The sequence below is a fragment of the Sciurus vulgaris genome (genome assembly GCF_902686455.1).
Source record: "Sciurus vulgaris genome assembly, chromosome: 3".
In the NCBI taxonomy this organism is placed as follows: domain Eukaryota; kingdom Metazoa; phylum Chordata; class Mammalia; order Rodentia; family Sciuridae; genus Sciurus; species Sciurus vulgaris.
This window is the reverse complement of record NC_136463.1, coordinates 25,367,882-25,391,754: the sequence shown is the minus strand read 5'-3', so window position 1 is coordinate 25,391,754 and position 23,873 is coordinate 25,367,882. Positions and strand designations below refer to the sequence as shown.

General features: G+C 48.3%; 1 protein-coding gene across 5 annotated transcripts; it reads right to left on the bottom strand.

The window, feature by feature from the left end:
- Positions 1 to 3,813: 3,813 nt before the first annotated feature.
- Positions 3,814 to 16,247, bottom strand: NFE2L1 (NFE2 like bZIP transcription factor 1). Of its 5 annotated transcripts, none has more exons than XM_079133056.1 (6): positions 16,103 to 16,247; positions 13,598 to 14,613; positions 8,692 to 8,907; positions 8,178 to 8,267; positions 7,796 to 7,954; positions 3,814 to 6,934 (listed from the first exon to the last, which is right to left on the bottom strand). In XM_079133056.1, the coding sequence occupies exons 2-6, from the start codon at positions 14,105 to 14,107 to the stop codon at positions 5,591 to 5,593; spliced, it is 2,319 nt and encodes a 772-aa protein (XP_078989182.1). In that variant the 5' UTR covers positions 14,108 to 14,613; positions 16,103 to 16,247; the 3' UTR covers positions 3,814 to 5,590. The 5 variants fall into 5 exon arrangements, with proteins under 5 accessions (XP_078989182.1, XP_078989183.1, XP_078989181.1 ...); XM_079133057.1 differs by lacking the exon at positions 16,103 to 16,247 and adding an exon at positions 15,695 to 15,824 and having other exon boundaries at positions 8,692 to 8,874; XM_079133055.1 differs by lacking the exon at positions 16,103 to 16,247 and adding an exon at positions 15,695 to 15,823.
- Positions 16,248 to 23,873: the final 7,626 nt, after the last annotated feature.

Below are 23,873 nucleotides of genomic sequence, written 5' to 3'. Positions count from 1 at the left end.
AATTTTATGGTGGTCATATTCAGCTTCATTTGATTTTTAACTTCTGGTGTTTGTCCATGGGTGCTCAGCACATCCTTATATTTTGTAACCTAAGGCATTGGGAATCTGTATATTTCTCTTATAGTAAAAGGGGAAATAAAATGAAATTGCCACTCCAGAATATTTCAGAACTAGAACTGTGAAATCCACACCCTAGCTCTTTGTTGTAGTTCCAGATCCTGAACTATGGAGCTAGGATTAATCTGATGTGCAAATGGGATCTTCTTATGAGGTACTCTCACTTGAAACTTACAACTGATGGGACTAAGTGTAGGCTCAGGGTTTTCCTCACTTAATGGGCTATGTACTGAGAAATATATCATTAGGTGATTTCATAGTTATATGAACATCATAAATTATACTTAACCAACCTGGACATAGTCTGTTATATGGTATGACTTTTAGGTATGCAGGTTGTCATTGACTGAATCATGTGATGCTTGGCTGTACAAGTATCACTACTGAACAAGTATTCAACCTGGTACAAGAGTCTTGGCTTTTGGCATAGGAAGCAATTATCAGGTAGAAGCATTCTAGTGTTTTGCTGTGGGATTAAGATTTGGCAATTAAGATGCCAAGATTGACAGCTCTCAGTCTCTGTGATATCTGCACATCACCTTGAATTGGCTCTATGCAACATGGAAATTTTCTTCCCTCTCCAGTGTATAATCTCTTACAAGGATGACTTAACTGGTCTTGTTCTTATAAGTTTCCAACTGAATAAGCTGCTAAATGTTGAAAGCAAGTGAAATCTGATAACTACCCTGCTGGGATGAAAAGCACAATACACTGACTGTGGGGGCAAGCAGAGTGGTCTGTAAGGCAGTATTTTTTTTCTTTTTGCTGGAGACTGATCTCAGGAGCACTTTACCATTGAGCTACATTCTCAGTCCTCTTTATTTTTTATTTTGAGACAAGGTCTAAGTTGCTGAGGGTCTCACTAAATTGCTGAGGCTGGCCTCGAACACGGGATCCTCCAGCCTCAGCCTCCCAAGTCGCTAGGATTACAGGCACGCACCACCATGCCCAGCTCCCAAATGCATTTTTAAATCTTAGTTAGCTTTGACTAAACCTGCCCTGTTTGCTGTATATATAGCCTAAGGTTAGGCTGAGCAACTCAGGAGGCCCAGCTCTGAAACACTAGCCCACTGTTTCACTTACTCCTTCAGCCCCTGCTGAGGATTGGGAGATTTAATCAACTGTTCAATTGAACCTGTGTTTAAAACAAAAGTCAGAATGCTCAATTCCTTTTCTTAATTGAAATAATAATAATAAGGGATTAAGAGTGATGTACAGCCTATTACCATTCTGCAATATAGGTTAGATTGGAAAAGAAGCAGCTTTAAGACTACTGTGTTGGTGTTTTTGTGCACTCAGGTAGGAAAATGAGGGCTTCTATCCAACTGACTTTGCAAATAATCCTCTTTAGCAATGTTCTGTTCTCACTCCAGAGACAACTCATACACTAGACTGTTTCTCAGTTCAGGCAGACAAGAGCTTTCTCATCCTCCACTACAAAGTTGAAACCATAGGCAAAGATGATTGACTTGGGTAAGAAGAAAATAAAGGCAAAAAGGTGATGATTCTTGGTACATTGACAAAATGATAAGTCAAAGTTTTCACTTCACTTACGAGATGGATTAGTGATAGGAAAACAAGACTCATCCACTGCTGATGATTTAATCAAGCACATGGGTTTTGCCACATAGTTGTACACTTGACTGGGAAAATGGATTCTGGAAAGGCTGACATCCGTCTAGTACCCGTATTTGTACACAGGAAGCATCAATATGGGAATAGATTTCTTGCTCTTCAACTGTTCACTAGGTAGTGCCCTAAATTCTTAATGTAAGCTTAAGTTGTCCTTAATCAAAGCCCATAAGATGAGATAGGAGTCTTGAGGGTGGTAGGGGCATTTTCTTTTATTGCAGGGCACTTATTCTAGCTATTTGCCAGACAAGCCTGAGCACAGCAAGGTCTGGTTTAGCTGGGGGTAAGAAAAGCCTGAGGAAAAGCAGGACTTCAAGGGAACCAGTGTTTGACTATTGTTCAGCTTTTCCCAGGAAGAATGGGTGAGTCTGCCATGGAGGCCAGGTCTTGACACTAAAGCATACCTCTAGATCACAATTTTGCTCCTCAGTTCTGTAATTGTTTTCATGGATATTGAAATAGCCCCGGCTTCAATGGTGAGATCCAGGCAGGGGTCATTTGAAACAGTGAGTCCACTTCCATCTCCTTACAAAAATAAGACAGAAAAATCATTTTGCTGAAGTCCAGACAAAGCTAGCTTTCTCACACCCACCCAAAAGCAGATCTAGAGAGATGGGTGCTTAGTCAAGACCAAGAAGAGCTCATCTCCCTGCCTCAACACCAGGATCTTTTCTCACTTCTGACTTAGATGGGTGGATTAGCAGTAGCAGCGCTTCCTCAGACCTAACCAGAGTCCTGTCTTGTACCACAAAAAGCCTGGAGGTTTTAATACCCATTCTACCTGCCAGCAGCAAAAAGAGGTGAACTAATCAGCATGATCCTGGAAAAACCTGTCCATCTCTGTATGGCTATTATAACAAAAATACATTGAGATAAGACAAAGGGGCAGAGGTAGAATGGATACAACACAACTGAATTTTACTTTTATGTATGATTTGTATTTTTTTAACCTATCACCATGAATTAAGGTTTTTTTCAAATTTCACTTTTAATACCCCTGTCCCTTTAACTTTTAGAATTCTCTTCTACCCTTTAGGATATCTCTAGTAGCATTAAGAGGACTGAGCTGAGCCAGGTTACACGTAATATCTGAGAGTGCTCACAAGCTGTACTCCACCCCCCCTTCCCCCTTAAGAAGGGTCTTGCAAAGTTGAGGCTGTCCTAAAATTTGTAATCCTCCTGCCTCAGCCTGAGTCACTGGGAGTATAGATGTGTGCCACCATGTTAGAATGGGTGTTTGAAGGGAGAACAGATTCTAGTCACCTTAGCTAGGGAGGGTTTTTTCCCAGTGTGTCTTCAACTATGGCGCCTGGCTTCCTGCTTTTCTGATTCTGTGGCCCTTTTTGTTACATGGTTATGCCAATGCTCTGGACCTCTTTGGTGGTGGGGCTGTTATGAAATAACAGTAGTCAAATTTTAAAAGGCAATTTGTAGCCTATAATCCAAGCAACTGTAGACTTGAGGCAAGAGGACCACAAGTTCAAGGCCAGCCTGTGCAACTTAGCAAGACCATATCTCAAAAAATAAAAAGGGCTTGGGAATGTAATTCAGCAGTGAAGCAACCCCGGGTTCAATCCCCAGTATGAAGATGGGGGTGCAGTCAGTCTCTAACTTGTAGACAGATAAGGAGATAGGCCAGGTAGCACCTCCTCCACCTATCCTAGCTCTGCCCAAAGAATTGTGAATCTTGGGCTGGGGTTGTGGCTCAGTGGTAGAATGCTTGCCTAGCACGTGTTGAGGCACTGGGTTCAAGTCTCAGCACCAGATAAATAAAGGCATTGAGTCCATCTACAACTAAAAATAATTTTTAAAAATATTGTGAATCCTTCATGAGAAGATTCAGCTGGCAAACCCTGTGATGACATATAACACCTGCCTGATAGGTTCAACACGGCCACTTAGACTCCTTTTAAAATTTCCCATTGTCAGCCTCCCCAGCTCTCCACTTTCCCACTGGAGTGGGAATAACACTCCATAACACACAATGGCCAATCCTCCCCCCATGGGACCCATTTCCTTTACTCTCAATTTGAATTCCAAGTGGGGAGAAATTGCACTTGAGAATGAATCATCCATTTTATTTTATTTTATTTTGTCATGTGCTCACAGCATCTTTTTTCTCTCCTCTCCCTGGCAGGTCACAGAGATAAATTAAAAATAAAATCTACAAGGAAAATAATTTATAAAAAGCACTCCCAGGCTCTCGCCTTCTATCCCTACTGCTCAGCTAGGAACTCCCCCCCACCCCATGGGGAGGGGAATCAGTGCTTTCCCCCACAACTCGCTCCTGCTAATCTGGGGCAGACAACTCCAGAGCCAAACAGGGGTGGGGGCAGCAGTGGCAAACAGTTACAAATAGACATTGTGGTCCTGGAACCATCTGGCCACTCGGTGCTCCCCTTGCCGCCTCCCCCAGGCAGTGTTCCAGGAGCCCAGGCTGAGCTGGGGCTGTGGAGAAGCTGCCTGGGGCCGAGAGCCTGGGGGAGGGTGCTCTCGGCCCAGTACATGCACTTCTCATTCTCCTAGAAAAGAAACCCAAAAAAGAAAGCAGACAAGACCTCAGGATAGAGGAGAAAAAAATCCCAAGTGTTCACACAGTTACACGGAGTCTTTATGGCAAAGAGAACATTTAGCAGCTTTGAATAGTGGGTCACCTCCTTCTTACTCAACACAAGCATTCTAGACCCTAGAAGTGAAACAGGGCACAAGCCCTAAAAAACAAAGCGCAAGAAATTCTAAGAGGGCTAGTTTCTTGTTGCTGGGTTTTGTAGGGTTTTTTGTTTGTTTTTTTCCCCAGTGACAAGCCCAGTTGTTGGTAGGCCGAGGCCTGAGGGAAGAATCACTCCCCAGTTGTGCTGAACACTGCCTGAAGCTTGCTGCCCTAGCTTCTCCCTCCATATCATCTCCCCTGCCTCCAGAGCAGCTCCCAAAAGAGGAAGCCACAGGCCCAGTCCCAAGCACTACCAGCTCAGCACCCCACTCCCAGAGAGCGGCAGGAACACAAAGGCAGCAGCAGGGCAGCAGTGGGAAGAGTACGGCATTTCCATGCAGGCTCTGATGGACAGTAGGAGCCTCAGCTTGGGGGCTGGAGCACAGAGGGAGATGGCAGTGGCAGGGCAGTGAGTGACATGCTTGGTGTTGGGGCTGCTGCAACACATGACCCTCTTCTGTTCCCTTTGCCCTCTGGCCCTAAACCAACAAGCCAGTGTTGGTTCCCCACGGCTCCCATTCAACAAACGGTACAGGTGAAATCCAAGCGCTCCCTTCAGGGATGCCAAGTGCAAGGAACAGAGTTTAACAAAGCCCCTCCCCAATCCCACCCTGTGTCGGTGAACCCCTCGGGTGAAATGGGGTTTCCCACACACGTAACCTAGGCCCACCAGAGTTGCTCAAACCTGTTGCCTGGAATCCTGGCCAAAGCCCACCTTAACCTTCCCTTTGATTTTCTGACCGCTTTGATTTTTTGGGTTTCCTTCCTTTCCTTCTAGGAATAAAACGTTCTACTTCACTCTCCTGTCACAAGTCCCTTCCCTTTGTCGGCCTTCGCTCTACCCTGCTCCTCTACCTCCAGCAAGGCTGGCACCACACATTCCTCACCACAAAGGGGTAGGGGTGGACCTCGACCACCCAGGTGGTCTGGCCACTTCCGCCCACCCCACCGGGGGAAGCTGAGCCAGATAGCGCCTGCGCCCGCCTCTTCCTGTACACTGACCCGCAGTCATCCCATCTGAGAAGATATATTGGATAAGAAGGCAATGAAGTCCCCGCTGTAGGTCCAGGTCCAGGCCCAGCCCTTCTCAAGTTTCAGTCTTGGTGAGCATCACCCCCTGCCTCCCCAAGCTCACTTTCTCCGGTCCTTTGGCTTCCTCTCCTGCCGCCGGGCCTGCTGGTCAGCCATCGTGCGGGGAATGAGGAGCACACTGCCGTCCCCGGCATACTGGAGCGCATACTGACTGGGCGAGTAGGGCCGCCCGTTCTCATCCCGCAGCCGCCCAAACACCTCCTGGTACAGGCTCTGGACCTTCTGCTTCATCTGCCGCAGCGACCGTAGGAACTCCACCTTCTCCCGCAGGAGTCGGGCCTTATCACGCTGCAGGTCCTCCACGTCCCGCTCCAGGTTCAGAATGGTGTCCAGCTTGCGCTTGCGGCAGTTCTGCGCTGCCATCTTGTTCTTGCCCCGACGTCGGATGTCCCGGATGAGGCTCAGCTGGGCCTCACTCAGCTGGTACTTGGACAGTAGTTCGTTGAACTCCTCCACAGGAAGGTTGATGATCTTGTCGTTGGTAAAGGGGATCTTCATGGCACGGGCTCTGTGCTCGTCCCGGCTCATCTGTTTGTCCAGGAAATCGGCCTGCTTCTCCTTGCTGCCTTTCTTTAGGGTGCTGGGTGGTGGCAGGTCAGCAGAGTCAAGGGCACTGGGCGCCATGTTGTACGTGTGGTTATGGCCCACATGCTCCAAGTAGGGCAGGCAGGAGAGCTGAGACGGATCCTGGTAGCTCATGCGGCAGAACTTGGAATACTCAGGCTGGTAGCCCACCGCGCCCTCAGCCTCTTCCAGATCCACGGTCTCAGAGTCAGAGCTGTAGCCAACAGCACCTTCCTCAGAAAAGGAGGAAGAGGCTGAGGAAGAGGCAGAAGAGGAGGAAGAGGAGGAAGAGGAGGAAGAAGAGCTGCCTTCAGAGCTGCTCAGGGAGGAAGGGCTGTGGCTGGAATCCAAGGAGAGGCCTGAGTCTGAATCAAACTCCTCCTCGAGCTGAGAGGCCTGGACAGGGTTGAAGCCCTCCTCGATGGCCAAGTCCATCAGGCTGATCTCGTCCAGCATGGCTTCGTCTAACAGGCCCCCCAGTGGGTCAGGCAGCTCTGGGCCTGCTGTGTCATTGGCTGTGCCATTGAGCTGGGGTGGAAAGAAGAGCCCTGCCAGGTTGGTGGAGCTGAAGGTGGAGTTGAGGCTGGTGGAGTTGCTGGGGACCAGCGGGAGCAGTGTGGAACTGTTGGCTACAGGCAAGTTCTCCACCTCAGGGCTGAAGAGGGAAAAGTCCTGGCTGCAGCCCCCCAGGGATGCCTGATGCAGGCTGACATTCTGATTGATGGGAGTGTTGGGGGCAAGGCTGTAGTTGGTGCTCAGTGGGTCCCCAGGAGGGGCATTGTACAGGATTTCACTTGCTGATGTGTTCACTTCCATGGCCTGGGAGGGAGAAGAGCACACTGTTTACTAGGAGCAGACTCTTCCCCCAGGTCCACACCCTGCAGGTCCCCACCAGAGTCCAGCTGCCTGGGCTCAAGGGCAAGAGAATGGAAAGCAAACTCCAGTACTGGCTCCTGGTCATACTTGGACCACTAGGCCTGGCAGAAGTGGGTTCCTTTGTGTGGACTCCACCCCAGTGCAGGATTGGCCTACTCCTGGTCCCTGTGTGACCAGACCCCCATCTTGGAGATGAAGAGAACACTAGCACTTTGAAAAGAATACCTAGACTTGAATCAGAAAACCTAGCCACACCATGGTGCTATGTGTCCATGGGCTTATCACCTAACCTCTCTGAGCTTTAATATCCTCACATTTAAAATAATAAAGGGCTGACTGGATGATTTTGAGAGCAAGTCAGATGATAATGGATGTAAAGCACTATGTGAATGTCAGCTATTTTTTTTTTAAATTTCTTATCAGTGCATTATAGTTATACTTGATAGTTGGGATTCACTTTGACATATTCACAAATGCTTATAATAGATTCCATTTCAAACTTCAGTCATCTTTAATGCTGAACTCTAGATCACACAGTCAAGGGACTATCTGCCTTGAGAAAAAGAAAGAAGGTGCACCTAGGAGGCAGGCTCTGCTTTGGAAGGCCCAGACCTGGGTTTTAACCTAAACCCCACCCTGACTTCAGGTCCCAAGAACACACCTGGACAGGTTTCCTCTCAGTACCCCCACTTTCTTATGTATCAGCCAGAAAAAGTGTTCCTCTCTCCTGAGAGATACAGGTGACTGTGTACTAGGACACACTACACAAAACCCTGTAGGTCTGTGCTGTTGGGACAGCCCTACCTGCATTTCCATGATGGACATGAGATCTTGCCACTGCTGTTCCAAATCAAATGGTGACTCTGTCCCCGTCAGGAGAGGAGACAAGAGGCTGTTTTGAAGAGCGGGGGGCTCGCTCTCACTAGGCACTGCTTCTGTTATGCTGGCGACGTTTGCTGGGAACTAGGGCAGAACACAGAGGCTTCAACTGGAGAAGGAAAGACCACCTTCTGCTTTCCTCCCAGCCACTACAACCTGGCTTCCTGGTTTCTTCCTTCCTCTGCATTTACCCACAGCAGTCAGGACAAGGCCAGAACCGAGAGTTGGCCCTGTAGACAGCCATGGAGTAACATGCCATGTGCAGCCTGCCCTGTTCACTTGGTGGGCTTTCCCTGGTCCTGCTCACCTCGGCATTCTCCCCAAAGGGGCAGGTGGCCTCCAGCAGCCTAAGGCACTCTTCCAGGGACAGGGCCGTCTGGTCCTCCCCACCAGGCACCTGTGGCAACAGCAACTGTAAGTCTGGCTGACCTGGGCCCTGGCTGCCTGGGCTTGACACCTCTTCCCCAGCACAGCTGCAGGCCTGTAGTCTTCCTCCCATTCCCAGTTAATGGCAGGCCCCAAGTCCCAAACTCCTAGGGACAACAGTAGGGTGGAAGAATCCTGGTACAAGCAGAAGATTCGAGATGCTCTGGCTCCTCTGCACTGCTGCCAAGGCCTGGCACTTCTGGCTCTGCTGCCATCCCCACCCCCTTCTGCAGCCAAGCCACTGTGACTTACAGACCACAACCCAAAATAGACATTCATGTCCACCCCACAGGCACAACCTGCCTTCTTTAAGGGTAAGTTTCTGGAAGAACTTCAGCCTGGTGAGTCTTGGGGGTGTAGGGAGAAGTGAGGCCAGTGAGCAGAGGCAGTGGTACCTGTGCAGGGAAACTCTCCCCCGTCTCTCCGTCCACTAGCAGGTCTCGGGCCAGAGCTTCCGCACCCTCGCCTGCCCAGGTGTTCGCCTGCTCGCCTCCATCTCGCAGCTCCTTATCCACATCCTGCTCCTTCTGGCGATGACTGTAGTCAAAAACCTCACGCCCAGCCCCCAGATCAATATCCTGCCGCCAAAGGATGTCAATCAGATCTATGTCCTGAAAGACAGACCACCGTGACTTTAGCTCTGAGGTTCCAGGGGCCCCTCCCTGTCCTGTCCCTCAGAGGTCCCTCCTAGCATCACTCCAGTTAGTCCTGGGTGTGGGCCCTCCTAGTCCTATGCCTGCTGCCTTTACCCCCCCACCCCCGGTTCCTCTGCACCAACAAGACTTCATTCATATACTCCAGGCACTACAACCACCCCCCAAACAAGACAGCCACTAGCAAAAGCCACCACCGCACAGGTCTGCAGGTTTAAAGATCTGGACCAGAGACACACCCAGGCTGAAGGGCAGGGCCACCTCACCCCTACTTTAAAAAGGAGGAGGCATCAGGAAACACCTCTCCTTTTGAAAATGGGAACCCTGAAAACATGGTTTGTAGGAGGCTGGCCATGGCATGCAAGGGCAAACTTGTGCAGAATTGCTTAGCAGGGGCCAAGCTTGCATCAGCCTGTGGTGCCACTGCATTTGCATAAAGGGGTGGGGTGGCTGAGAGAGGAAAATCCCTGCATTTCCAACCACCTGATGCAACCAATGACAATGACAAGCTGTCTCTAGCCCTTCCTCCAGTCTTTCCCCCTTCCCTGGCTGACAGCAGGAGTAAGCTTGAACACCCACAACTCTTAAAGCCCAGGCTCACCTCAGTATCCATCCCTGCCAGAATCCCCATCTCAGCTGATCCAAGCAAGCTGCCTCCATCCCAGGGGAGCCTCAGGCAGTCAGATGATTCCTACTGGACACTCCACCCCTGCCTAGGCCAGCCCGGTGTCCCCTCACGCCAGTGCTCTCTCACTGATTCCCTTTCACACCACACCCTAGGTCTCACTGGCTCCCCATCAGTCAACCCACTCAAGGACATAGCTCCCATCACTGCTCAGTTCCCATCGCCACCTTGGGCAACAAAATGCCTCCCTCCTGCTCTGCCCCGTGGCTCCTGAACAGTTCCGGCACCAACTGCTACCCCCACTGCTACCAGCACAGAACCCTGATAAGTAGAGCCATTTGGGCTTCCTAAACATGCTGCCCCCTCTGACAAGAGTCTTCCCCACAAGGGAAGACTCAAGTGCTAATCCATTCAGGATTAAAAAGCACATACTTTCCAGAAAGCAATATCCTTAGAGCAGACACCTCCCTAGCCCTCAACAGGGCACAGTACCCTTTCCCACCATAACCCTCCCGACCCTAAGACCTCCCACGTGGACCTCTCCCCTTCAGTCTCCCACCATACACCAACCTGAACAGAAGCCCTGGACCCAGGAGCAGAGGGGGGCTGGGCCACCCGGTGACCAGCCAGCAAAGAGTTAAGGGGCCGGCTGCTTTTGACATGGCCCCCACCACCGTGAGAGCTGCGGTCCAGGCGGGTCATGGTCTGCGAGAGGAGCCCCAGGGCAGCCGGTGCCGGGAGGCCGGACAGGGGGCTGCAAGGAGCTCTTGGCTTGCAGGGAGCACACCAGGCTGGAAGGGTGGCCCCTTGCTAGCTCCGAGGGGCCCGAGAAGGGTGCCCCGCCCGTGCTGCTGCCTGGGCGGCCCAGCCCAGCCCCCTTCCTCCATCCTGGAGCAGCCCCCTCCCACCTCGCAACCCCAGTTCCACTCAGGCGCCCGGCAGCCCCCACCCTGAGCTCACCGCAGAGGCTGCAGTGAGTCGGGACTCCCACCCCATGCTCCGTGCTCACGCTGCAGAGGAAAGCGAGCTCCCTCCTGGACCTATCCTCCCGCTCCTCCCTCTCTCCCCCTCCCACGCCCCCCAAACTTGTTACCTAGGCTGCAGCAAGGAGCCAATCCCCTCCCCCTCCCACCCCGCAGGTCACTGCTGAGGCTGCAGAGAGCCAATCCCCTCCCCCAGGTCAGCAGCTGGGCTGCGGAAAGAGCCAATCCCCTCCCACTGTCGTTACCTAGGCTGCGCCAGGAGCCAATCTCCTCCCCCAAGTCTCCGCTGGAGATGCAGAAGGAGCCAATCCCCTCCCACCGCCTGTTACCTAGCTGCGGACGGGAGCCAATCTCTGCACCAGGGCAGCTGGAGAAGCTGCCGCAAGGAACCAGCCCATCCCTGGGCCGCCTCCGTCTCCTTGAGGAGATGCACCCAGGGGCGGGCAGCCCCACCCAACCCAGTCAGTCAGCTGGGGTGGCGCAGTGAGAGGGCCCTGGGGGAAGGGGTGCCACTCTCCTCCCTCCTGTCGCATTTTGCTCCTCCAGCCCACTTGACTGGGCAGACACTCCTCCTGCAGCTTCGCCGGGAATCTAAATTCTTTGCTGGGAAGTCAAAAGAGTTTTCCCATTTCTTAGGAAGGCTGTGGCCAGTCCTTAAGGCCAGGAATCACAAACTAGGCTGGGCAGGAACCCAGGGCACCCAAGCCAAAAAAAAAAAAAAAAGGGGCCAGGAGCTTTGTCACCCTAAAACAGGCCAGACTGGAGGAAAGGGAAAGCCATTTTCACACACGTGCAAGGATGTCACAGTGCTGGCTGGGCCTAGCCCCAAGCAGGAGAAGGGGACACACAACCCTGAAAACACAGCACACAGGGAGACAGGTGTCCCACTCCCCCCCCCCCCCCCCCGGCTTTTTAAAACAGCATTCTCTGCCTGACCCCTCTCATCTCTCCAAATCAAGGAAGGGGGGGTGGGGAAGGCCCCTGGCTGAATCAGGATCATACTTTAGACTCCCTGAATTGGTTTCTCAGGGAGAAATTTAGCTCCCTCCTCACTATTGCTGCTCCCCTGGAGCCTAAGGTCATATCGGAGAGACACTGTGTTCTCCCTGGTCACAGCCTGCTCCTAGCCTGGAAAGAGCTGTAAACAGGCCACCCCCTGCTCTGGGCAGAGTGCCAACCTTGAGGGGAATCCTATCCCTGAGAAGGGCCTAGGCTATAGCTGTCCATCGAATAGGCCTGGCAGCAGGGGAGTGCTACCACCCCAGGGATAATACCGGCTCCAGCAGTGCCTGTCACATGCTCAGGACCTGGGTATTTTTATCCCTGAGTTGCTGAGGAAATATTGTTCTAGACACATCATAATCCTCCCTTCCCCCATCCCAGCCTGGGCCCCTAAGGCTAACCCACCCCACCTCCCAAAAGGAGTAGAGAAGGCCTGGGGTCAGGCAAAGCATGACCTTCACTGAGGGCCAAGAAACAGGAAAGGGGGATCAAAGTTCCATCCCATACCCTCCAGTCCTGGCCAGTCCAATGACATCCCAAACATCCCATATTCCATCCAGGGAGAGCTCCCCACAACAGGAATGGAGCTACTCCTGTAGGGCTCCTAGGAGAAGCCCATTCCACAGATTAGAAGCTGGGAGCATGCTTCTTCAGAACACTGGGTCAAGACTGGAGTCCACTTGAAGGACAGCGAAAGGGGATGGAGAAGGGAGATAAGGTTCCAACTGGCACTGCAAGGATTTAACACAAGAGGTCCAGAAAAGCAAGAAACACTCCTAGTTCCCATGATCAGATAGATAATCCTTGCCTGTCTCACAGCAGATCCAATAAAAGCCAGCTGAGCAGAGGGCAAAGCTTCCCAGTCTCAGCACCACTAATAGTTGCAGGTGAGCTAAAACTGGTTTGGGGGCTGTCCTGTGCTGTTCAGCAACATCCTTGACCTCTACCCACTAGATACCAGTAGCACCCATCCCAAGCTGTGACAACTGAAACTGTCTCCAGATATTGTCACCTGTCTCCTGCGGGCAGAAGGGGGAGGCAAAAGTCACCCCCAGATAAGAATCATGGGCCTAAAAAGTCATATTCTCTGCCAGTCACTAAAAGAGAACTGAGGTCAGGAATAGACTCCAATGCAGGGAGGGAGGCAAAACATGGTCTGACCTAGTAAGCAGAGGGAGTCAAGCTCTGCAGTACCTGTACACCTTTTCACATCCTTCCATGTCCCACCCCAGGAAAACCAGCCTAATGGCCAGGAGAATGCAGTGAGCCTTTCTCAAGCTTCTTGAGGTTGCGGGGGCAAGTCAATTCATTTTTATAATTTAGGTGAGGCAGTGGCAATATTAGCCATTTCCATCATTAAAGGCACAGAAATGCACCTCTTTCTGCCCAGAACAGTGACAGGAGCTAAAGATCGCCTCTGACAACTCAGAGACAGTTGGGCAGAATAGTTTCTCTTTTAGCTTCCAGCCTTTTCTGCCCCACTCCCTGCAGTGGGTCTTTAGCAAAGAATTGGAGCCTTGGCCTTTCCTGGCCAAGAATAACTATCCAAGTCTACCCCTTGGCTCAGGCCCAGAAAGAGCTGAGTTATCAAGACCTCAAAACAAGAGGCCTGACCACAAAGGAAAACTTTAGGGTACATATGTGTTTTTATGTTGGGGGAAGTTCAAGGCAAGAGGCTACACAGTATGTGTCTTAGCAACAGATACACACTTCATCAAAGTCTATCACAACATGACCCTCCCCCACTTCAGACCTCCAGCAGTCATGTTGAAATCCAAGCAGTAAACACACTGGCATGTTCTATGAACCTCCCACTGACCTGACAGTACATTTAGAGGTGGGTCAATGGTTCAACACAAGGAAATGCTCCCAGCCTCTAATCCTAAAGTCAGCCCTTTCCAGTCAAGCACCATGCCTGAGACCCCCTAGAACCTGTCTGATTTTTTATAGGGCTTATTTGCTGAGACCACGGTCCATCAGGACCAGCCCACTCCTCCCCAACCCCCAGGTCCCACCCACCCACCACAGGGCCACTAACCTCTTTGGTTAAGTCTCCACTGACTGGAGGGGCCACAGCCCCCAAATCCTCCAAATCTTCACTGAATCCCTGCTCCGTTTCGCTTTCTCGCACCCCGTTGTCTGGGCCTGTCACATCTTGGAGGCCACTGGAACTCTCGAGGGCGAGGCCTGAGCTGGGCTGGCTGCCAGAGACAGACCCCTCCGGGTCCCGGTGAACCAGCCAGGCATTTACCTCAGTGGTTGGCACCTGGAACCTGTCCAGGGCCCTCACCTGACTGAGGAGCCGCCGGGCAGTGAAGTAATTGTCCAGGTCTATGCTCTTGGGGTGGATACCATAGCCATCCAAGGTATTCCTCAGGTTGTGGAACTGGGTCTGAGTATAGGCAGAACTGGGCCCCAGGATGATCTCCCGGAGCGGGGGGAGCTGTGAGGTCAGGTAAGTATCCACGTCCACCCGCACCCCAATCAGACTCAGCAGAATGGTGAACTGGAGAAGTCCTTCCGTTAAGTATTTCTTCAGAGAAAGCATTGCTGAAGGACCAGAATGTTTATGCTTTTTGGTTTTTAAATCTTCCAAAAGACAAATCAAGGCCACTGCTCTGCCGCTCCAGCCAGCAGGTTACCCTCCTCAGTGCCAAACCCTGTACCCCACCCTGGCAGAACACAGGGGTTGAGCTCCCTGATGTCCCCAGAGGAAAGCACACCCTGTGGAGCCAAGGCCACACTCCAGACCACATTCACTTTTCCCTTCTTGACACCTCACCTCTGAAAGTACAACTGTTCCTAACCCAGTCCAGGCCCTGAGGGCCCACGTGACTTACTGTCTCCACAGTCCACATACAGTCACTTCCTCACTCACATTAGTTGTCCTCTCTGTAGATTCCACTGCAGGCTGTTCTCAGGAACAGCTGATGATTTTTTTTTTTTCCTTCTCCCTCCTAAGGTTTATTTTCTTTGGCTGGAGCTAGAGGCCTTTTGTCTTGGGTCAGAGTGTCCCGCCTCCTCCACACTTACCAGGGGGGTTTCCAGAGAAACCTGAAATGGGAATCATAAGAGCAACAAGATAAGATTCCGTACTTTTCACACCATGTTCATGACAGAAAGCAGGAAACACATTAAAAGGCCACTTTTATAGAGAAAAAAACAAAAACAAAAACAAACCCAACCACTTAAACTCTAAGGAAAAAACAAAGCAACCTGTTACAGAACAATTTTAAGAGGAAAGACTTGATGACAAAAGATCTCTTACTGCATATTAAATCTACAATACCCTAAAAAGTAGCTTGCTTTGGAGAAGAAGACAATGCCCAGAACATCCAAACTACCTTAAACTTTGTCTGATTTACCAACCCTTCCCCCCTCATACAGACACATTACCCGGCTTCTATTTTTAGCATGAGAAGACCATTTCCTATCTTAAAGGAAAGTTGGTTTCCCATCTCTCAGGAGAAAACTACTTACAAGCGTCCCTTCCAGTTCTAAAGGAGAGGGAGAGATTATTAATGAGTGAGTGTGTGTAAAAACTGAGGACAACATTCAGCCCACCACTGCACACAATAGAATAATGCCTTTTGTTTTCCCAACTTTGAAATCTGATTTCCATTTCCTAGCAACTTCACAAAAGAGAGAGAGAGAGAGAGAGAGAGGGATGGTGGGGGCCTTCATAGGATTGTATTCACAATCTGAATAGGCAGGTCTTATCTTCATTCATATGACCTTCTGAGCCAAAGCAGAAGGATATGGCCAAGTTCTCAACTCACAATGCCAACTGTGGAGAGGGCAAATTTGCCTTTCAATTTCTAGTTTGTACTTTTGAACTTCCATTAATCACATAAACCAAGACATATCCCTCTCTTCTCCTCCACCAACCTCATTCGAAAGGGGAAGCAGGATCTACACACACACACACGCCCATGCAAGCGTACACCCTCACTTGGTCCGAGTAAACACAAATGCAACCCAGAATTCCTGCTTACGCTATCCTCCCGTTCCCATGCAACTTGTTACTAAAACCTCAAAAGCTAGTTAAGTTCGAGAAACCAAAGTTCCTTCCTTAAAGACCAAGTCAGAGCCAAAAGGCCGTGGCTTGAGTCCGGTCCCACCCTGCCCCGAATACCCGAGTCCGGCTGGGACCAAGTCGCCATGCCCACTCTCGGCGCCTCGGCTTGTAGCCTTCTGGGGCAGCAAACGAACAAGTGCTACCTTCCTGGCCTTGACCCACCCTTAAAGGCAAGCCTCACCCCGCCCTCCGTTCCCGTGGCCCCACCCCACTCGCAAGCCGGCCTAACACCACGCCTTCTCTTGCCCTCAACCCTTCCCAGTCCATCCCACCCTGGAGCCAGCTTTCTCCTCGGCCCCACAGCTCTTCCCTACCAGGCCCAGAGCCCGACGCCGACTGAAACCCCGCTAGGTCGCCTGGCTCCCGCCTCCAGCTCGTCAGCCACATCCCGCCACCCCTCACCCTATAAGCCTCAACCCCGCAGGACCGCGCCCCGCCCCTCGGGAAAGGAAAAATGCCCGGTACCCGCTGCTGAGCTTGGCGTCCACCGCTACTGCCACAGCAGGCTTTCAGCCCGAATCCCGGCCTCGCCGCCACCGCCGGCCGGCCTAGAGCTCCCTGCCTCCGCTTCCCTCCCCGCCCCCTCCTCCCACTGCACTCGGAAGCCCGCCCGCCGCGGCACCGAAAACACTTTCTCCAATCAGTGAGCCGAAACCGCGGCCTTCGCCGGATGTTGCTCTGATTGACAGCAGAGGAAGCCCAATGGCTAGATACGCCTCCTTCTCCCCTCGCCCGTATCCCCAAGACTGACATGACCCACAGTCCAATGGGTCTCTACGCCCGCCCCATGGCGTGGGCCCACCAATGAGTGGGGAGAAGGCCCTACTGTCTGGCATTCTGGACACCTCCGCCGTGCGTTTGTGGCGGGAGGTGTTATAGGTTGAGCCCTTTTAGCACATTTTGTAGATGGGGAAAAGGGCTCAGAACAAAGGATAGGAGGGCTGTCGCTAAAGGAGCGCGGAATTACACCTTTGAGGGTTCCCATAATGACTTGCAAAAGTCGGGTGAGAGCGGGGTGGAGGAATTGAGGCGGGGCACAGGGCATGTGGTTTTTGTGGTGTCGACGCTCGTGCCGCCATCTTGGTTGCTGGCAACGGAAACTGGTGTGTTGGCTTCCTTTCCCCACCGGCCTGGTGCAGCTGCACTGTTAGGCAAGGACGGAAGCGCTTCGGGACCCAGGCAAGGGTCTGTTCGTGGGAACGGTGCTGCGGACAGTTGTCACAACAATCTTGGGATGTAGCGATGTGAAAGATGGGCATAATAGCGATCCTTTTGCCATTATGAAAACAACACAAAGAAAGAGACCTAACTTCCCCCACGGAACTTAGACTTGGCTTTTTTTTTTTTTTTTTTTTTTTAATTGTTGGGGAGGGTGCCAGGGTTTGAGCCCAGAACGCTTAACCACTGAACCACATCCCGACTTGTCCCCCTCCTTTTTTTTTTTTTAATAATAATTACTATTAATTTTTTTAGTTGTCAATGGATCTTTTATATATATATATATATATATATATATATAGTGCTGAGTATTGAACCCATAGTCTCACACATGCTAGGCAAGTGCTCTACCACTAAGCCACAACTCCAACCCCTACCCCCTACTGTTTTTGAGACAGTTTCTCACTGAGTTCTTTGGGACTTTCTAAACTGTTGAGGCTGGCCACGAACTTACAATCCTGCCTCACCACAACCACTCCAGTCGCTGCAATTACAGGTGTGCACCGCCACGTCCGGCTAGACTTGCCTTTTTAAAGAACTTTACTTAGCTTCCAGAGTTCTTCAGTTCCATCTAGCTGTATTGCTGAAACATGTTGGTGACTCAAAACATTAAAGTCCTTCAACATTACTTGAGGAGCTTGTTAGACATACAAATTCTGATTCCTCCTGAGATTCCCATTTGTAACCCTCCTAAACTTGGAGGCCTGGTAACCTGCCAATTTGAGTAATCCTAATGCAGCTGGTCCGCGTACCACATTTAGGAAACACTGAGGTGGAGTTTGTTGCTTCCAGCTGTGGGACAAAGAGGTGCCAACTAAAGTTCTCCTCTCCTTAGGAGAACCCATAATCAACTAGTAGGTGACTTTATTTTCCTTGTACAATTACGAACAAGGCCAACTGATAACTCACTTAGGTAATCAAAGCCATGCAGTACTTAAGAGAGGAGACTTAATTTGGGGTGATTCACAGATTACAAAGTACTTTCACCATATACAAATATTCAACATGCATTCATTGAATCCTTAATAAAGCTACTGAGCTAATTTATGTATTTTAGGCTCTGAAACAGTACTCATTTTTCTGTCTTCCAACAAATAGTAGAATATAGCTCCATGAGACTAGAATTTTGTGTATTAACTGTTGTGTCTTCAAAACGGTAGTGTAAATGGGGTGTAACTCAGTGGTAGTGTGCTTGCCTAGCACATGCAAGGTCCTGGGTTCCACCTCAAACACCACACACACAAAAGTGTGCATGACGCATTGGCACATTCCTATAAGATTCTGAAGGCCAGTGCAGAAGGATCACAAAATCAAGATACCTCTAGGCAACTTACAGAGATAAGTTTCAAAATAAATAGGGCTGGGGATGTAGCGTGGTGGTAGAACTCCCATGTGCACAGTCCCCAGTAACACACACAAAGCAGAACAGTGAATGGAACTTAGTAGACCCTAAATACTAAATAATTGAGGTGGGGGCTTAGGGTGTTGCTCAGTGGTGGTGTGCTTGACTAGCATGCATGAGGCCCTATACTTTTTGATCCCCACTACTTCAAAAAATAATAAAGGGGGAGTCAAGCAAGCAGACTTATTATTCGAAGTTCTTGCTAAAACTGAAAAAAAAAAAAAACAAAAAAAACTGGGAATGTGGCGTAGCAGTAGAACTCCTCACTCAAGGCTCTAAATTCAATCCTCAGCAAAACCCCACCAGTGCCCAAAGAAAACGGAAAAAGTTCCACGCAGAAATGAGCCATACTGTGGCATGTAACCAAGAGAATAGATCATTGTCAACTAAATTAGTGAGACCGTGAAGGTAAATACTGCAAGCAGTTAAGAAAGGAATAGAAGCCAGCAGGAGACCCAGACCGAAGGATGAGGATTGCTTGAACTCAGGAATTGAAGACCAGTCTGATGCAAGACCCCATCTCAAACTAAAAAAAAAAAAAAAAAAAAAAAAAAAAAACTAGGGGCTGGAGATGTAGCTTGGTCATGGTACATTATTAGCACATATTAGCACATGTGAAGCCCTAATGTCCATCCCAGTACTGATAGAAGAAAAGGAGGAGAAATTTAGGTGTGATCATTAACTACAAAATATAATCAAGCCAGGTGGAGTGGCATATGCCTGAAAACCCAGCAACTCAGGAGACTGAAGCAAGATGATCTGAAGTTCAAGGGGGGCCTCAGCAACTTGGTGAGACCCTGTCTCAAAATGAACAATAATAAAAAAGGGGGGCTCGGGGTGTGGCTCAGTGGTTAAGCTCCCCTATATTCAGTCCCCAATACCAAAAATGTAATAATAATAATTGAGACCATTGGGAAGGAAATGTTTAAAAACCATAGAACTGGAAGATATGAAAACCTGACTAAAATTACAGTATTAAACAAGATTATTGGGCTGGGGATATGGCTCAGTTGGTAGAGTGCTTACATTGCAAGCACAAGGCCCTGAGTTAAATCCCCAGCACCGCAAAAAAAAAAACAAGATTATTTTGAGAAGATGAACAGAGATGATAAAAATTCTGGTATGTCCTAAATTTAATTACAAGGACTAAAAGGTGGATGGGGAAAGAGATAAGGAAAGTTAACAGGTGCTGGTGAAACCAATAAAAAGGTTGTCGATGTTGAAACCTTGACTTAAATCCCATCTGAGACAACAAATAGGACCACTTCCCTCTGCCCACTCCTTGTTTATTTATATAATGTTCAGGACTGAACCCCACTCAATTCAGAAGCAACAATTACTTCTCCTTATGGACTGCCCTCCTACCCTAAAATTTTCTCTGCTTCTCCTTATCCTGCCCCTCATATCTATAGCCAGTACAGGTTACATGTGCTTGCTTACCTTCTTCAAAGTTTGAAAAGTGATATTAAGCTGAGCAGTGGCTCACTTCTGTAATCCTAGCTATTTGGGAGGCTGAGGCAGGAGGTTCACTAGTTCTAGGCGAACCTGAGCAATTTAGCAAGATCTTGTCTCTGCATAAACAAATAAGGCTGGGGATCTAGCTCAGTTGAACCCCTGGGTTCAATCTCCAGCAAAATAAATAAATAAATAAATAAATAAATAAATAAATAAATAAATAAATAAATAAACAAACAAATAAAATGAACATAGCTCTGCTCAGGCAGACATTTTTCCAATGGCTACTTAGCCTTCTGCTGGTAGTTTACGAAAACTTGTCTTAGGACCTGGTCATTTTTCTGGCCACCACTTGTAACAGGCCAATAAATGCTTTTATTTTAGAGATTCATTGGTCTCAAGAGTTTTGGTTTAATAAATAAAGAATAAAAACAGTACTTTTAAAGGAGAGTATATTGAGTAGTTGTCTTTTTCTTTCTTTCTTTTTTTCCTGTGTTACTGGAAACCAGGGTGGTCTACCACTGAACTATATCCATCTCCATATATATATATATTTATATATATTTATATATATATATATATTTTTTTTTTTTTTTTTCTTTTTGGTACTAGGGATTGAACCCAGGGCAATTTACCATGGAGGTATGTCTCCAGTCCTTTTTTTTTTTTTTTTTTTTTTTTTTTAGACAGGTCTCACTAAGTTGTGAGGCTGGCCTCAAACTTATGATCCTCATCTTTCAGCCTCTGGAGTCTCTAGGATTATGGGCATGCAACATGGTGCCCAACTTTTTTTTTTTCTTTAATTTTGAGACAGAGCCTTACTTAATTGCCCAGGCTAACCTCAAACTTGCAATCCTTCCTTAGCCTCCTCCATTGCTAGGATTACAGGCATGTGCCACGGAGCCCAACAGCTACTTTTTTTTGACACAAACAACATAAGACAATTTTAAATCCTGACACAGTTAAATAAAACATGGACAATTTGGGGAGTAAGGAAATCTTAATGCCAACAAAACTATTTTGGACAAATCCATTTGATTATATATATATATATATATATATATATATATATATATATATATATATATATTAGTTGTAGATGGACATAATACCTTTATTTGATTTCTTTATTTTTATGTGATTCTGAGGGTCAAACCCAGGCAAGCTCCCTACCACTGAGCTACAACTCCAACCCTCCATTTGTGTTTCCCAAGTACTGGGAATGGAACTCAAAACCTCCAAGTGTCTTTTGAGCTACCTAACAGGATGTCAGGTGCCTAGGATAAGAAAGTCACACACATAAAAAAATAACATGAAATTTGGTAAGATAAATAATCATCAACATGAAATAGGGTAGGGAAGCCACACTGAAGATATAACAGGTTATTCTTTTTTCTTTTTTTTTAAGAAAGACTATCTAAATTAGGATCTGGTGGTATACCCATAATCCCTACTAGTAGGGAGGCTGAGGCAGAAGGATCACAGGTTTGCGGCCAGCCTAGGCAACTTAGTGAGACCCTGTCACAAAATGAAAATTAAAAGAACTGGAGATGTAGCTCAGTGGTAGAGTACTAGCATGTGCAAGGCCCAGGATTCAGTCCCCCAGTACTAAATTAAAAAGACTATTTTATTTAAAAAAAAAAAAAAAAAAAAAAAAAAAAAAAAAAAACCAGGTGCAAGAGGCTGAGGCAAGAGGATTGCAAGTTGGAGACCAGCAGCCTGGGCAACATAACAAGTTCCTGTCTCAAAATAAAAAATAAGGGCTGGGGTTGTAGCTCAGTGGCAGAGCACTTGCCCAGCACATGTGAGGCACTGGATTCTGTTCTCAGCACCACATGGAAAAATAAGTAAATAAAATAAAGTTATTATGTCCATATATAACTAAAAGATTTTAAAATAAATAAAAAAGCCAAGTGGTAAAGCACCCCTGAATTCTGTCCCCAGTACCATACACACAAAAAATACACCGGGTTTTGCTATGTTGCCCAGGATGGTCACAACTCCTAGACTCAGGGAATCCTCCTGCCTCATCTACTTAGGTAGCTGGGACTTCCAGAGTGGACCACCACATTTGATTCCATGTGGTCTCTTTTTACTAACTCATATGTATCTTTGAATAGCAGTTACCAAGACCCCTCTGGGTCTTGGGTGTGAAAGGAGTGGCAGACACTGGGAAGAAGGGCCCACCTTAGAAGAGGGTGAAGAGAGCAGTGGAGAGACATTTTGGTTTTGCCCACATTCGCTGGTTCATTTCTTTCACTTCCTAACTTCGATGACAGTAAATAGATGTGCGTAAAAATTATTTGAGTGTAAAATGGAAGAGAGATGGACCAGCAACAGTATTATTGGGTCAAAGAATGACGGGCAGGCTGGGGATGCAGAACTAAGTGATAGAGCATATTCCCGAGATTTGATTCCCAGCACCACAATAAATAAATAAATAAAAACGAAGGAGGAGGGGGAGGATGAAGAATGGAGAGTAGTTAGAGAAAGTTTCCCACTCAGCAGTTTCAGAAAGATGGAAATAAGGAAACTACCAAGAATTGCAAGGGCTGAGGAGGCTGTTGGTATAGAAAATCTCAGTTGTAACAGCAGTCAGTTAAGCTTGGTGGGGAATGTGTGCCAGGGATATTTGATACTCCATGGTAGGGAGTACAGACAGAAAGACTGCCTTGCACTTGATCTAGAGTTCCAGAGCAAGTCTGAGCAGGTGCAAACCTCCTTCCCAGAACCTGCTGATTAACCTTGTAAAATCCAGGGTGTGTCCTTTTTACCCAGCAATCCACCCTCCCCCTTCCCTTTGCCTGGGACAACTGTTAATAGGACAATTACCCAAGAAGCAAAAGAAAGATCCCATGCTGATGTGTCATCAGTCCCGGTATATCCATTAAATCAGACTGAGAAGACCGCTGGAAAAAGGGAGCGCATGCGCTTGCTCCCTAAGGGACAGGTTGACAGACATCAGTAAAACCAGGCTTGCCCTTGCGAATCCAGGCTGCACAGAAGAGAAGGCAGTGGAAGCCAGGAAGGGGGTTGGCTTTAATGCACAGGGATTTGAGCTGATAAAAGAGCCAGCTAACTATAAAGCATACAATGAAATTCCCACTCCTCCTGGGAATATGTATTGACCCAGACTCCTCTGTAGGAAAAGCAGCGCTGCTGCTGCTACCAGCAGGCACATCCATCCTCCTGTCATCCCTGGAGGGTGACACCTGCCAGGAAACCCTCAGGAAATAAAGGAGCTGTGGGAGAGTAACTGGCTAGAGCGAGAATTTCTTCTGTAACAGCGGGGATTGCTTTTTCCCCTAAGGGAAACCCAGTCTCTCTGCCATTTTGATTGCCCATTATTTTTCCTTCTTTAAAAATGTTTTTAAATGTTGCTAATCTAGGTAAGTATTTCTCACTTTCCAACCCCATCTAATCCAGGAGAATGGATTAGCTGACTGTCTGAGATTTCCTCCTTACGTCCTTCTGAGAGATTCTAGGATTACATCTTGTCAATACTAAATATTAGCATGTCTTGCAAGGAAATCAATTACGTTTCTCAGCTAATCCAGACATCTGGCCCCCTTTCTTACAATGTAAACATCATTAGCAAACTTGTTACCATCAAAGTATCAACAGAGGCAAAGCTCTTTTGCCAGCCAGCCTCCGCCCTGCGCACACCACCACACGATCTTGGAAGACTCCTTCTCAATCCTGGCTGCACATGAGAATAACCTGGGGATTGCAAAAAACTACCAATGCCTGGATCCTACACCAGACAAATTAAATCAGAGCCTCCCAGAGCAGAATTGGGCGTCAACATTTTGCCAAAGTTCCTTAGGTGATTCTTATGTGCAGTTGGAGCAGAGAATCACCAGCTTGGAGCAAAAATCCAAGTTGGGTGAAAAAAAAAAAAAAAAAAAAAACAGCAGTGCTAATGCACAGACTGGAATCAACATCTGGTTTTAGGATGTGCTCTTTCTCAATCCTAAAACAGTCTCTTCCTTCACCTATACAATGAAAATGCCTCACTGTTCATTCCTATCTTGGTGTAACAGTTTTTGAAAGTTAGTTTAACTCTCCTATATGTCTCTGACTTGCCTCAAACAATATTCTTTGTATAGCTCTCAGTGCAACATGTCATAATTAGGCAGTTGCCCTTGTGAGTAGGGAGGG

Excerpts from the sequence above, each read along its gene's own strand:
- NFE2L1 (XM_079133056.1), bottom strand. The coding sequence starts at position 14,107 with ATGCTTTCTCTGAAGAAATACTTAACGGAAGGACTTCTCCAGTTCACC. Across the intron at positions 8,908-13,597 it reads GTGGAGACTTAACCAAAGAG|GACATAGATCTGATTGACAT; the intron begins GTTAGTGGCCCT and ends TCTGTCTTTCAG. Across the intron at positions 7,955-8,177 it reads CCTTTGGGGAGAATGCCGAG|TTCCCAGCAAACGTCGCCAG; the intron begins GTGAGCAGGACC and ends GTTCTGCCCTAG.